Raw genomic sequence first — 16,306 nt, forward strand, 5'->3', positions numbered from 1 at the left:
TCAAAATTCAGTATATTATTATTTATATTGTAAATATTTGGGGAATCTTAAATGTTTTGCGTAAAATGAGTAAACTGCGAAAGTTATTTTCCCATAAAAATGACTAGTTTTATATAATAAATATAAATTAATTTCGTTTTTGGCATCCTTGACTATTCTATGTTTTGAATTATTTGTCAAAAACACAGAAATAATAAATTTAGACGTTTGTTAACGTAATTTTTACACAAACATTGTTTTACCACTCTTATACAAAAACTTATTGCCAAAATGACCTCGTTAATCACATATCATTTGATCTCTCGTTGGCTGCTAACTAATGCAATTTCATCAAAATGAACTAGTACTCTTGTGCGACTCAAAGCTCTATTTCAGGCTTTACATTTTCCCAGTCTTTATTAGAGCATCAGTTTGATTTTTATCATATTTCTTTCTAACTTACAACACACAAGGCAAAAGTTAAGAGTGGACGAAGATAAGAGAACAACTAATAAGTAGAAGAGTGCAGTTAATACGAAAACATTACAGTAGTACTAAAATTCTTATGTATTTGCAAAAAATGACTATTTAAAAATCGATGATAAACATATTTAGAAAGAAATTTGAAGATCTTTTGAGATTTAATGAATCTTTTGTTAAATAAAAAATATTCTAATTATAATAGTGTTACTATCTAAAGGTGTTTCATATTATTCGCTAGTATTACGGACATAAAATAGCATCCTTTTTTGAAGTTAAATGTTAATAAGAGATACTCTAACTCGCCCAAAGATATGTGAAATTTACAAAATAACTTAAAATTAAGAATTTCAAAATATTTTCTATTTTAAAAAATTAAATCCCAATTTGAATTAAAAATGGGTAACTGTCCTCTTCTACGTCAGCAGTCTACTGGCGATAATTAGGTTTAAATTTCTAAAAAATGAAGTACAGAAATATTGCAAAAATACAGAAATGTGAGTTAAAATGATTGGAAAAGAAATACTAGACTTAATACACTATGAATTTGTGGAAAATACAGATGATTATCAATTTCAGTCGCTTTTCAATATCTGTTCACGTGATTTCATGATTTTGGTGGTTGCTTAATATGTCTACTTTTTAAAATTATATTACAGATATCGAGACTGTCAATGATATACTTCATATCAAATGTACTGGTTAAAAACGCAAGATCTAAACTCCGCTCAAATCGAAGCCAAACTAACCATCGTAAAGTAACCTACTAGGTAGGATATCGTGAAAGAAAACCACAAGCACCAAAGACTTAAACTGAGGATTGGCAGCCGGCTCTTTCCCTTTACGTTCAGTCGGAATATGAAACAATAGAATCACAATCAACCGAAAGATATACTTTGATCTAATCAACTGTCAAAGGATCCTTAACTCTACTATGAATTCAATTAGATTTATTTATAGTAATGGCGATAAAAACGAATGGATTTAAATAAAGTATAAGCCATGAGTGCATTATTTCAATTTTTTTTCACTTGCTATTTTTTAAAATGGATTAAAAAGTTAAGAAATAATTTCTTTTAACACCATACAGATTTATAAATCTGTATGGGACTAGGAGAAACTGTTTTATACTTTTTAGTCAGTTTTAAAAACGTGGTACATTATTTTTTTTTATTTAAATAATTATTTTCTGCTTTTTAGTCTTGTGTGTTTGAAATTATGTAGTAGATTTTAAACTTACTTCCTGCTGAGCTACACCCGATGACAAAATTTGTATAAAAGAGACAAAAAAGCTAGTTAATTTTGTATTGTCATCCAGTTCTGAGTTATGTTTAAAGTTTCAAATCTCTAGCTCCCTAGGAAGTTATTTTAAAATCGACTTCAAAATTTGTACCGAATGGACAAACAGGCAGACCAGAAAGTGAGATCATAAAATTTTGTTAAAAACAAAAATGTATGCTGTTAATGAAATATACCAAGAAAGAAGGACAAGTCTTGATATTACGAGGAGCGGTATTTTTTGAAACTTTTCAAATACAAGATTCGCAAAAGAAATTAATAAGCACCGTTTCGATTTGACATATTCTTCGAATATTTGCGATATTTTTTTTAATGTGCCTAGGTATTCTATTAAATCGTTGGTGAATGAGCCATTATATTAGTGCTCCTAATGCTTTTTTCAAAATCATTTTTTTATATTGAGTAATCCATACATTTCATTTTGAGCTGATTTTAAATGCATCTTTGAAAGCTGATGATTCAGCTTTTCCGTGCTGCTTTATTATAGTCTTTCCTTATTACATATTTTTGTTTTATACAGTAATGCTCAGCTTTGATTATATATTCCAAAAATTTATATATTTATGCGTTTTTTGAACCATTTTATCAAATGAAAGTCAGGAATTCTGAAACATGTATAACCCTTTAAAATATAAGAAAAAATCCGAAACTTTATATATATTTACGAAGTAAGAATAACAATAAAAAAAATGTATCAGATTTCTCGAAAAAGAAGCATGATAATGAAACTGGACAATTAAAATGCGTCTATTTATGAATAAGATCTATTCATAATGTTCAGAAAATGTAAATTTAGAATTTTTGTGTTCTTGTTGAGAATATTCAGCTTCAACAAATGTACTAGTATTTTGGTATTTACGAGCTTCTGAACCAGGTGTTGATCACTGTAATTCATAAACGATAACAATAAAAGAAATATATTATAAAATATGATTTTTATTTAGTGAGAAAATTAAATTTTTGTATCCATTAATAATTTAATTAATTAGTGATTATTTCTATAGAATATTAATTGTTATTACCAATTTTAAAGTGTGCTGATCTCTAAGCAAGAATTTTTTTCTTTCATATAACGTCTCTCTTCCACTTTCTTCTTTTTAATTTTCGTTTCTTTTTTTCTCCTTCTTTCTTTCTTTTTTTATTGTAAAATTCATCCTTTCACTTATGAATTAAAATTATGCTGAACTATTTTTTCCTGCTTGATGCCTTAAAGGAACTGGAATATCTTCGACAACGAAAATTGTAGAAATTTGAGTTGCAAATAAAGGAATCTTCTCCATTAAATTTTATAAATGATTTAAAATACAGTACACATACATAGAATGTCATGCCTTTAATATAAAACGGCATAAAAATATTGATTTCTTTAAGTATTTACTTTTTAGTAGCAAACTTTAAGCGTGTTATGATGTGATATTTTGCAAGTCATCATCACAAACCGGAACTCTTAACAAAACTGCGAATGCGAAAATAATGACATTTAAAAAAAATTATCGTATTATGTGAGTAAAGATTCAATAATTACACTGAATTTATTTGCATTTTAATGCACTTAAAATAAGAATTTAGAAAAATTGAGTATCATATTACTTAATCTTAAAAATGCATAATATTTTTGTTTATAAATAGAAACTTATTAATATAAAAGTAATAAATGAAAACAATCTTAACAGATATATAATACTTATAAATATTAAAGTATAAAAGTTCTTATCTCTGCAGTGAAAAGAATGTTGTATATTACTACCTAAATTTGTAAAAAGCTTTTAAAAAATGCAAAAAATGTGTATTTTTATCATAGGGGCTATTGTTTATATTTTAAAAAGTTGAATAATGAGTTTTTCAATTCTATATATATTTTATTTCAGAAATAGGAGAAATATTCTCCATTTTATGAGGTTAAAATTGAAAAAAAATCGATTTAAAAAAAAATTATACGAATACTTTCGGTTCCTTCGAAAAAACAGTAAGACAAATTTTCATTCATTTTGAAAGTTTAATCGATAACAGTCAGATTTACCAATATCATTTTATTTCACAAAAATTTAAAATAATCGCAATCCAAATTATTTTTCTGATTATTCAAAATGATACTGATAATAATTATGATAATTTTAATTCGCCTTTAATGTGTAATGCTGTTTTTGAATATCCCATCATAAATGTATGCTTACTACTATTGAAAAGAATATATTCCACTTGAATATAAAACAATTAACATTAGTTTTATAATAGAAATCGTTGTAGACATTTTTTACTCTTTTATTTAACTCGACGTGTTTCAAGCTTATGTAGATAGAATTTTTCAGTCAATTTTATACTCACTTTCAATGTGATAAAACTTTAAAATTTTGCATAATTGACTGTTCTTGTTGACCAGGCAAAATTTTAATATTTTCAAAACATAATTGCTATCTAATAAATAAATTTTATTCCCATATAATGGACATCATCTGAAAGTGAATTCGCGAATAAAATTTATTTTATTCCATGATGTCTACAATAATGAAATATAAAATATTTAAGGATTGAAAGTTAGAAAATAACAAAAAACAAAATATTTTTAATACACAGTGCTATTAGTATCTTAAACAATAAAAAAACACTTTTTAAAATCAATAATATGGATATAAAACAAAATATTAAAAGAATGAGTAGTTGAATTTAATACTACAGAAAAATAAAGCCCTGATGAATATTAAAAAAAATTCTAAAATCTCTTTAAAAACTAAAATGTATCTTATAAATGTTATAGAAATTCTAATTTATTTAGAGCATTTCTATCAGAACTTCAACGATTTTGTAATTTGCTTTTATCTCTATGTTTCTAATAAAAATAATTTCCTACTTTTTAGCACGCAAATAAAAAGTGCTTTTCAAAAACTTATATTTGTTTCATAATTTGCATACTTCATTAATTTAATATCTACAAAACAGTTATTATCAGTCTTCGTCTGCGGAGCATTTTCTACTAGAATTTGAAGAAAAACACATGAAATATTTGTACATTTGGAGTGAAATTAGGATAATATATTAAGGGTGTACAACTTACTCAAATTTACAGATTAATCTTGATATTAAACTTTGAATTAAAATACAGTTCCTACGAAGATATGCTACATCTCGAGAAAAGATAAAATTTCAGAAAACGATAAATTTTGAAAAGCGTTAAATATTTTTATTTTTATTTTTCTGTGTAGTTTCCAGTTGTTTAACTAGGCTTCTGTTTCTCAACTTCTTGGCTTAGAATCAGTGCTAGACACAGTACAGTAGTTTCGATTGCTTTAAATTGTGCAAAAAAAAGTCGCATTTCGAGGATAGCAGTTGTTTGAATTTCCTCGTGAGTCTCTTGAGAGCAATGTAAAAGACAGAAAATAAGAAACTACTTTGCATAAACACACAATCCAAGATAGTTTCACTAGGAGAATACTTTTGGAACAAGAATGATTCGTTTCTCTTTATCCTTCCTTTAATTCTAAAATGGAATACGTTATTTTTTGTCTTATTATTCGGTAATATGAAGACTATCTCTAGATAAAATGGCTCTTTCCAGTTTAATTTATCTAATAATATTAAAATTCATTCCAACACAGTAAATTGATCTAACTTTAGGCCTTCTTTTAGGTTCCATTTTTGTAGATTTTGCAAAAAAAAAAAAAAAAAAAAAAAAAAAAAAAAAAAAAAAGATCATTAGTGGTAAGTTTATTTGTCATGCGAATAACATGGTCATTCCATCTCATCTTTTATAATTTTATAATTATAATAATATCAGTATTTTTAGAATACTTGTATGGTTTGTGATTTTATCTTCTTTATCTTATTCAATCCATTTCTATTCCACCATAAATACTTCTCAAATTTTTTCTTTCTCAAATGGTTAAAAGATATTCGTATTCATTTAATAGATAAAGCCTCTGAAGAATAACGTCGCTGTTACGTTAAAATATCATATATGTTACGTTAAAATATCATATATGAAAAAACATTCATGGCAAGGCATATGACATTTTGAAACAACATACAACAATTTGGAAGTAGGTGCAGCTTATTTATACAAGTATTCTGCATCAATAAATATACAATGGTATCCATAAATTAAGGAATAAGCATAAAATGCTAATTATTGTTATAATAAAAGCAATTTGACCAAAGAAAGTTGACATAATTACTATTTATGGAAAATATTTATTATTGACTGGTAAATGAATACGCAAATATTTTGTATCACATAACAAATATTGAAATCACACAAGAACATAAAAGATGATGGTTAGGTCAATGTGAAAAAATTATTGTTATTATTTGCCTTGTTATGCATATGATTTATATTTTTTATCCTGATATAGAAATTGGTATAAAAAAAACATATGTAAATAATTGTATCCATGGAAATATTATGGTTAAATTAAAATTTTGTTTAATTTCAGTCGTTACTTATAAGTTCAAATTGTTAAATGCGTTACTGTATGGCTATGGAAAACGTTTTATGAGAGTGAAATAGTTATTAGATGTTATAATTCTGATTGAATAGCCAAAATTAAAAATTAGGATCATTACATAGAGATTACAACCAAAGAACCTATCTATATTTCTACCATGACCGCGTAACTGTAGTCAAATTAACAAAAAGGATATAAACAAACAAGAGGCGTTAAATCACGCCAAAAGATGAGCAACAGATTAAATCCTGTTGGTTTGTTTGCCTGCAAACCAATTAGATGTACTCTACTTGATATTTCCAGCCAGAAGTATAGATATGAGTAATGTTGTGAACACATGGAAGTGGATAAATGTAATATTCACACATGAAAGTAGATTTTATTTATAGTCCAATTAACGGTGCCAATATATTTAACATGAATCCGAAACGACTTATTCTTCCACCAACATCCTGGAAATTGAACATTAGGAGTTAACAAATACACAATAAAAGGAGTCAGATCGACTTCATCCATAAATACCCCAAATGAATTATGATACAGATCCTGAGGAGAAGCTATTTTTACTACTCGGGGGGAATTCTCTGCAATCTACCAGCTTGTATGCGATTCAGTGCTTAGGCTGTCGGCCTATCGCTTCTCCGTAAGAAATCTCTAAACTCACTTTGTTCTGCCTAACCAACTAAAGGCGAATTAGTTTAGTTTAGTTTGTATATTTGAAGTATATATATTAATTATTAGCATATTGTAGTATTATATTAGTATATTTGAAGTTAGTATATTAGTAAATTTGAAGCTATTTTGGGGAGGACCTTGTAACTCTGAATCGTGGTCCGATGGTTTCTTCGTTATCTAAAGAAAGAACTTCTACACCACATTAATGGGAAAACTATGGATGACCCAATGCTTGCACTTCTCTTGGCATATAACTTTTCCCAATCTTCCGAAAATTTCTTTTCCCTTTAAATACCTATCCAAAGCTGTCGTCGCTTAGAGAAGAAAACACGCTCTTTTCTGCCAAAGAATATACGGATATGTATATAAATTCAATCCATCTCTGCGTCATATGTTACTTCAGCTATTAAGCTCGTCTTATGGTTTGTTTATTTGTTTGACAGATGACCTTCACAACATTGTTTAAAAGATAACGACAATCAATCGCCTCTTGATTTCTGCACCAACGCATATGGTGATTTGAGTACTAAACACTACAATTATATGTATTGAAATTACTAGTGTTTACGAGTTGAAAATTAAAATAGATCGCATCTCTAGAAAGACATTTTATGCGGTAATACCATGCAAAAGTTATTAATATTTTAAATACAAAGTATAATTTTGATAGTACGAAAGAAAAATAATAAGTATGAGGGTTTTTATTTTAAGTTGATGATGTTTGCAAGACATAAATTATGAAATATTTTGAACAAAATTATAAAGTTATTTTTTTAACATTTTCTATACAATTGCTGTATATATTTTTGGATACAATAAACTAATGTTCACATTCTTTATGTGATTGAGTCACACGTCTACAAGGAGAGTCAAACACACACATAGTTTCAAAATATGCATTATGAGATACTTTAATGATATCTATTTGAACCAACATATCTGGAAGGAATTCAAAGATAATTTATTTATAAGAATTTCTTTCGGTATTTGAATTCTAGTTTAAAAATTCATTTTTGTTTAAATTTTAGGATAATACTTTAAAAAGACGCAAATATTTACCTTATGGCAGTAGTAGATGGCTGATGCTATCTGCCGAAATAACCTTCTGGCTTCCGAATCTGGCAGTGTCTCATGACATCCGAGATAATCATATAATTCGCCACCACTGGCATATTGCATAACAATTACGATTTTTTGCCTCGTTTCAAAAACTGAAAAAGAAAGAAGAAGATTAATAAACTAGGCAACACATATTTAAATTTTACAGCAGTGATCGGAAATTAAGCTCTGAACAGTACACGGATGTTATAATTTTTTTTAAAATTCGAGGCAGGCAGATAATTCAAAAGAAAGAATGTTATATTTTCATATACCACCAAAAATTAAAGTTCAGTTCTATTTTTGTGTTTAACTGACATAAAAAATATAAATAAAAATGTGAGATTTAGTTGAATTGCTCGTAACCCAGTTATTTATTTCATTTTACGTTATTTTTACATCGTATACAACTTTAGTTAATAGCAAGTTATTCATAACCGTCAGAAACCAGTATTATCCACATCAGTTTTGAAATGAAAAAAAAAATGAAATAACTCGGTTTCATTACAGAATGCATCCTTCCTTCTTGGCAACATCTTGCAGTCCTGGCAATTAAGTTGTCGGATTCCTGGATGGGATGCAAAAATCGTGCAAGAAGCAATTCCTGTTCTAGCTCGTTTTAATACTTTAATCTTTAATTTTTAATAATTTAATTGTTTACATTTAAAATAATTTCGAATTACTTTGGTTTGACAGAAACAAAGGCTTGTTTCAATTGAAACAATCTTCCTTAGATCCATTATTTTTTTCGAAAAATGTAGAAAATTACTTTAAAAAAAGCCGAAACATATTCTCCAGAAATAAAATATATATATATATATTCTTGTTTTTCACTTTTCTGCGAAGAAAGAGTAAAAGCTAGAAAATAGAAACAATGAAATGTTTATCTAATAAATATATAAGCAGATTTATCTGTTACTTTTTTATTAAAATGTTACAGTGACTAAAACACTTTCTTTTTTGGTATAACTATTCATAAAACATCCTTAGAGAACTTCCTGTCACTTTATATCCTAATTCTATTTTGGTAATGTTTAAAAAATTGTTTTCAAAGAGGCTACAATATCAATGTTGATAAAAAAAAACTAAAAGAAAAATAACTATTTAACTGATTTGCTCCTGCATCATACATTCATCGAATTATCACATTTTTAAACTTATAAACTGAAAATAATCTATTCATGGATGCTGTTTTTCTTTAAAAAATCGTCTGAAATACATAACAGCTGATTTGAATCAAAACAATAACATATCCACAAAACAGATGTCAGTCAAATAGCAGAGAAAACAAAGCATCTTATTGGTTAACACACTATAGGCGCGAGACTGCGATCACAGCCTGATAAAGAATAAATTTCTAAAACATGGTACTGTAATCTCAGTTGCATGATAGTCACGTGCAGTTTCAAGCAATAACTTGATTTATTGCACCACATTAGAATATATTTTTTTTTAATGAAAACAGTTATTTCTTAAAACATATATAGTGGAGTTTATTTTCCTTGTTTCATAGTTATGTCCATTTAAAAGTTTTATAGGAGTTCTTATCGAAAAAAGCAGTCAGATTACTTCAAATAGTAGTATTCAGAAGAATATTCCGAATAATAATAGTCATAGATATTCATATATAACGTCTAGAGTAAGATGAGTATTACAGTGCTCTATTTTTGTTATTTTGCATTTTTCTTTAGTATTAAAAGTTTAATTTGACATGCAGTCGAGAAAGAATTAAAATTCTGAGCTAACTATTTAAAAGATATCACTGGGACATTTTTTTTATGAAGGAAAGTTGCTATAAATGCGAACAGAGATAATAATGAAGAATTGCATGACTGTTAAACAATCGAATTATTTTAAGAATTGCATGTAATCGAACTATCTTGATTGATTGGTTGGACATATTATCATGTCATCGTGAAGTTATATTAAATATAACAAAATAAATCAAAACCTAGATTAAATGGCAAGGCTATAGCCCCCTTTGAAAACTCCATACCACCCTGACTTTAGGGCTTTTGCTTCAGATTGAACGTTTGGGAACCCCGTTATATAGTAAATTTTGCACCAAATTTCCCTGAAATTGTTAAAGGCGAGCTCAGGCCACCACGATACTGGATTACTTCGAAACACGTTCATTATTCGGGAGAAGGTTAAAGAAATGGTAAAGATTCAGTTTAGAACCATTTGATATTTAAAAAATATTTTTGCTAAGCTGGAAGATGAAGGTAAATTCATTTTATCCGGAAATATAAGGAAAAGAAAATGTCTTCTTCTGCACCATATCTCCTCTAATTTCATAAAGTTTGGAAGATAGAAGTGGAAGAAAATGGAAAAGATGGCAACTTGTGAGGGCTTTACAGACCTACATAGATTAAAAAGTAGTCGAAGTTGGGGATTGAAAATCACTTTTGAGCCCATAAATTCTAAGCAACCACAGCTATCGTAATTCTTTAAACTATGTATCTGGTTCGAAGTTAGTTACATATATAACTACGGAAATGTAAGAAATTTTTATATTGCGAGTAATATCTATCTTGATTGTTGTCGATTTACCAATAGATAAAATATTCCGAATTTGTTTTAATATACTATTTCTAAAGTTATTTAATTAAAAATTTTAAAAAAGTTTTAATGAGTTCCAAATTTAAATAAAATAATTATTAAAATGATGTACTCTCTAAAATGCATCAAAATTTCCAGAATTTTAGATGCTATTTTTATGCAAGAAGAGTGTCCATAATTTATTAATTTATAATTTAAAATAGGAATTATTAAATCGTTTTAATCATTTTCAACTCTGCGATCGCTTAAAATCCAAATGAGTTCTGATATGTTAATTTAGAATGGATAGTTTATATTTAAAAAAAAATTTCAATTGCTTGTAATTTTTGTCAGTCCAGTGATGTATTTTTAGTTTGAAAATCGTAATTAAAGCAAATATAGGTTAAAAAATATTCCCTTGTATGTGAGTATTGTTTATATTCTTTGGAGAGGTAACTCGGAAAAAAAATAATCCATGCAAAAAGTAAATTCTTCTACAATTAATACTGTTATTCGTAAAGTGTACTTATTTTGGCAAGAGAGGATAAAATAAAAAAAAATACATGTTGATTAATATAAAATATAAAGATAATAACAAGATAATGTTGAATACCCTCTAGCTGTACATATAGCTTAGATGTTGTTGCCAGGACATGAACTTGCGAGATGTGAAAGTCGCTAGCATTGATTACACAAACCACATTGTTCATGAATGGCATGGTTTATTGTCTCAGAGCTGTAGAAACCACATTGTTCAGTGACTGACATGGTTTATGCTCTCGTTGCTATTTTTTCTGGCCTTGAGCTCTCCAAGCCCTCAATGTTTTCCCTCTTTTTCGTCACGCAGGGACGGACCTTGAATCATTTGTGCAGTAAAATCAGATCGAAAATATTTCACTTAATCGGTAACTACATCGAAAATTTCATTAAATTAATTTACATACTTTCAATTGAAAAAAAAAGTTGAATAAGTAAGCTGTTGTATACAAATTTAAAATTAGTACTATAATTAATTAATTATTTAGGAAGTTAAGATAAAAACTTAAGAGACATTTGATGTTACGAAGTCTGAGTTTCATTTGACAAGAAATACAAATTATTATTGGTTTTCTCGACATACTCGTAATTAAAATTTATAAATGTCTGAATTATTTTTCAACGGAAAAATCTGTAAAGGAAGCTGCATATCACTTTTAAATTGAAAAAAAAAAGAGTGTTTATTTTAATATGCAAGTGAATCTTTAACCAATATTTAAAAAAATATGCCAATATGCCAAAATATACCAATATTTCATAAAAAAAGAAAAACATAAGCTCATTTAGAGAATATTTGGAGTCACTATGTGTATCTTAGTAATTTTTATCTAAATTTACATATTGATGTAAATTTTTCAGCCCATAGATTTTTAAATGATCTGAGTAGTATTTCATTTTTACAAGTTTCTTGTTAACTGTCGGACATTTTATTTTTTAAATATATAAGTTGCCGATGATTATTTTGGGTTGTTTGAGCAGCTTTCAAAAATGCACAAAAATGGCGCATTCCTAAAATATTTGACTCAAAAAAACAGAAAATATTCTATTGTTTTGTCAAATGAAGAGATTAAACCAAAGCTCTTCTGCTCGGAATTACAAGATGTTACTAACATAATAAAGTCATAAAATGTGCTTTATTAGTGCTCTTAGTGGTCCATACTTAAGGTCGGATTAGAATAGAGTCCGAAAATTTAAGTGCGTAGTGAATTCTGTTTGCTGGAATGAATTTCTGGTTTAGAATCATTCCCTTGGGCCTGTTTAGGAAAAAATACTCTAAAATTATATTTTTCATCCTATATTAGACGGCGAATATGACACCTATCCAGATACTCTACCCTGAACTTCAATACAACATAAACTGAAGGGATTTCTCTACTGACCAGATTTATTGTACGCAAGCCTCATACTTACAAGCCTGATATTTGACTGAATAATGCCAAACTACTCTGTCTTCAAGTCATCATTTGCATCTTAAAGTGAAGATAATTGGATCACAGACTAATCATTCAACGAAAAATACTTTTTCAACTCTTTCCTTCGTGTTAGTGTAATAAACTTATGGATTTATTTGAAATAAATTATCCTTAAACTAAGGAAAACCATATGCTCAGGCAGCGGAATGCAAGTTTAAACCCAGTGTACATTTAAATAAATTAATTCTGTGATTAATTAAGTTTAATTAAGTTAGTTAGATTTAAATCTTATTTAGAAGCTAAACATAATTTATAATAATAAGCAATTTCGACCCATTTGGGTTGTTATCTTAATCTCCGAAAATCAATTCTTTGCCAAATTGATGATATTTAGGTCACGATCATTGTAAAAAAAACTCCTCATGCACATGAAGCTTCTAATATTTAAAAGATTTATTTTGTTAAAAGGACAATGTTCTTTGTGTTCTCTCTTCTTTTGTATCATCTCATCTGTGAATGTTTACCATCCTCTTTACTTATGATAAAATTATCTTTCAATATATTCCCAAAAATCCTTGAAGAGCATAAAAGAAAACAACTTAGGAATGAGGGGAAAAAAAGGAAAACTAATAGATGCTAACGTTTGAGTACGTTAGTAGATTGTTCTCCTTCCCCATTATCAATGAGTGTCTCTGTGGAAGACGTTGAATGAATGCCAACAGGGCGTGGATATATGTTATGGAAAGCAGACAATGAACGCTTTACAACTAAATTGGCAACGACCGATGGGCATTTTGTGTATGTCAGCAGGTCTTACAATTTCTTATTTACATTAGGCGACGAGAATCTGGGACTAACAGAGTTTAGAGTTCAATAGAGCCATTTATCATTATCATTCTTATTTCTTCAACGATTTGGATTCATTTTACTTAATCCGATACTGCTTTCAATCACTATCAGTTAAAAATATTTTTACAATCTAGTTTATATATTTATTTACATTTTAAATAGATCACAAGTTTCTTTATCTCTTTGCATAAGTCCCACATGCTTTTATATTCAAATTCTATAATTTCTTAATAAAATTCACTAATTTTTAAATAAAATTAAAGCATAAATATCAACAATGATAGTATTAAAGTTTTCAAAAACTGAACAACGTTTTAGTCAAAGCGTATCACCAATTAGGGTGTTATACAAGGTCTTTTTGAAAATATTATATGAAGGACACGACAATCATTTGCACTATACTGTTCTAACTACTGGGACATAAAACAATTTAGATGGTGATATTAAATCAATTAATACTACTGATAATAATTAACAATTACTTACCTAAATAATTGTCCCAAGATTAGTGAAACTTAACTTTTAAAAGTAATATCTAGTTTGGCTATTAGGATCTAATAAACTTTCGGCTTGCCAAGAATTGAGATAAAGTCAACGGAGAATAAAATTATCTTTATTTGTTCACTTTTTTTAAATGAAAAATTATAGCATGTAGTAAGTAGAATTCTGGATACATATTATGCTAGTATTATATCTCTAGATATTTCTTTTTGTTTAATTTTTAAACCAATCAGTTTGTATTAAAAAATTGCCACCTGTTAATTTGATAGTGGCCGTTCACATGCGTTAATAATAAAACTTTTTTTTGCATTTATAAAAAGAACGACAAAAAATTCAAATTAAATATTTTTTCAGTATTTACCAAAAATATAATTTTTCAATTTACATGGAAATTATTTCGGAATATGTAAAAAAATAATGATTTGACTAATAAAATTAGCTGAACAAAAACTTTCCTTTTTTATAGAGCCAAAATTCACCATAAGCCTTTTTAAGCTTTCTTTTCCTGCTTTTTACTCCCCGGGTTTTTTTTGTATTATTACATGGATTTATTTATCAAATGATGTAATAATAACTCAATATTTTTAACTGTATATACATATTTTTCTTTCCTAAAATAAAAATGAACACATTAGCTTTTCTAATAATTTATACTTCACATTTGTTCCCTCTTTTTTGTATTTTAAATTCATGTTTATCTTATTTGAAAATTTTATTGTAAAATCACTAATGATGGAGTAATTTGACATAGGAAATTAAACAAATCGAAACTGCTATAATGATGGACTGTTTCCTAAATAAAATTTATAACAAGGATGTGTTTACTTTTTCTGTGCCAAATCTGTTTGCAAGAAATCATGATTTATTTGACTTTTTAATTTTCGTAAGGACATAATTGATAATGAATTTAATTAGGGACTGATTACACAACTAACTATTAATAAAAAAATATCCCTTTAGTGAAAATTATGCTTCGAATCAGATAGTTCCTAAAATTGAATGAATCAAAATAATGCATACAATTGAAAAAAAACACCTATTCTTATTTTTAGCTTAATAAATTCGGAATTTAAAACAATGAATTTCAAAAAATTAAAGAATTTCATGAAAAAATTTCAAAGATTCAGCAAATTATAAAATACAAATATTGTAAGTTATGAAAGGTAGTAGTTTTTGTGAATTGTCTTTCACTGCTTTTTGTTTTTTCGTGGGACTCGAAGACACTTTTTTATTCTCTTTTAATCTTTTTCAGTAACATTACTGATAGCTTCTTTAATTTTATTTTAATCTCATTTCTGTTGACGTCTGTTTTATTTTTCTTTAATCTCTGTTTGAAATTATAGAAGCATAAAAATCACAAATGCCAGAATCATCCGCTGTTGTAGGACGGTTCCAATTTTCTATTAATCAAACACAATTTGTTATCTCGGTATCAATTTTTAAAAAATCGAATTAACGATATCGAGATAATGAATATTTCCTACGATATATCGTGTCCCTGAATAAAACTACACCCGCGATGGATCGTCACCCACAATGCTGATTCACGGTGTTTTCAATAGGGTTTCATTTCTGATGAGCTGTTGTTAGTAAATATCATTGCTTCACCGCTGTTTTCACTGAAGCCATAACTATGGTAGTCAATGCCGAAAACAAAATCTATGTTTCCGGAAACTAAATTACAATTATTCAAAATATATAAGAGTTTATTTTTCGTTTATAACATCATTCTTTAAAGCTACATGAACAATGGCATGCGGCATGAATATCTAGAACAACTTTTCTAGTCATCACTTGCAGCAAGCAGTTGTAGCGCATATAGCTTGTTATCTTCATTTCTTGAATCGGAATAACCTGGATGTAAATTGTAAACCAAAACAAAAATATATGTATTTTGGACGTCTCTTTTCCAATCGATTGAAACCAAAATTTGACTCTGACCTACAATTGTAGTCACTTACAATATTACGTACCAAATTTCATACATTTAAGTAAATGCGTGTTTAAGTTATCGTATTTACATGCTTATAATAGCACAAATAGACAGATGACCAACTCTTTGACAGAAGTACTTCAAAATTGATGCATTTTAGATAATAAAACTCCTGCCCCATCTTATTTACTTTCGTTAGTGAATTATTGCATTTATATGCATGCAAAAGAACAGACCGACAGACAGTCAATTTCTTGATGGATTTGATTATAAATTTGATACGTGTTTACAATTTAGGTGTTAAATCTGTGTACGAAATTTGATCCATCTATCTCTCTTAGTTTTGAAATTATCGTGTTAACTTATATTCGGAAAGCCGGATGGACAGACTTTCTCTGAATGGACTTCGTTTAAAATTTGGCAGTTATCTACAAATTTGGTGTAAGGATCATATATCAAATTCCATCCGTGTAATTCAAATTGTTTTTTATTTATTCTACTTACGGACAGACAGAAAGGCATGATTTCACAAATGTGTTTCTCGAACTGAAAAAAGCCTGAAA

The 16,306-nt window shown here is 27.8% G+C and overlaps 1 protein-coding gene across 1 annotated transcript in view; it reads right to left on the reverse strand.

Annotated features, from left to right (window-relative positions):
• LOC129958250 (probable serine/threonine-protein kinase MARK-A) overlaps window positions 1–16,306 on the reverse strand; it is a 74,901-nt gene that overhangs the window by 23,651 nt on the left and 34,944 nt on the right. The window contains exon 3 of the mRNA XM_056070558.1: window positions 7,932–8,083. Coding sequence (XP_055926533.1) covers window positions 7,932–8,083 — 152 coding nt within the window. The remainder of the gene's footprint in view (window positions 1–7,931; window positions 8,084–16,306) is intronic.

The sequence above is a fragment of the Argiope bruennichi genome, chromosome X1 (assembly GCF_947563725.1).
Source record: "Argiope bruennichi chromosome X1, qqArgBrue1.1, whole genome shotgun sequence".
NCBI classification, from domain to species: Eukaryota; Metazoa; Arthropoda; class Arachnida; order Araneae; family Araneidae; genus Argiope; species Argiope bruennichi.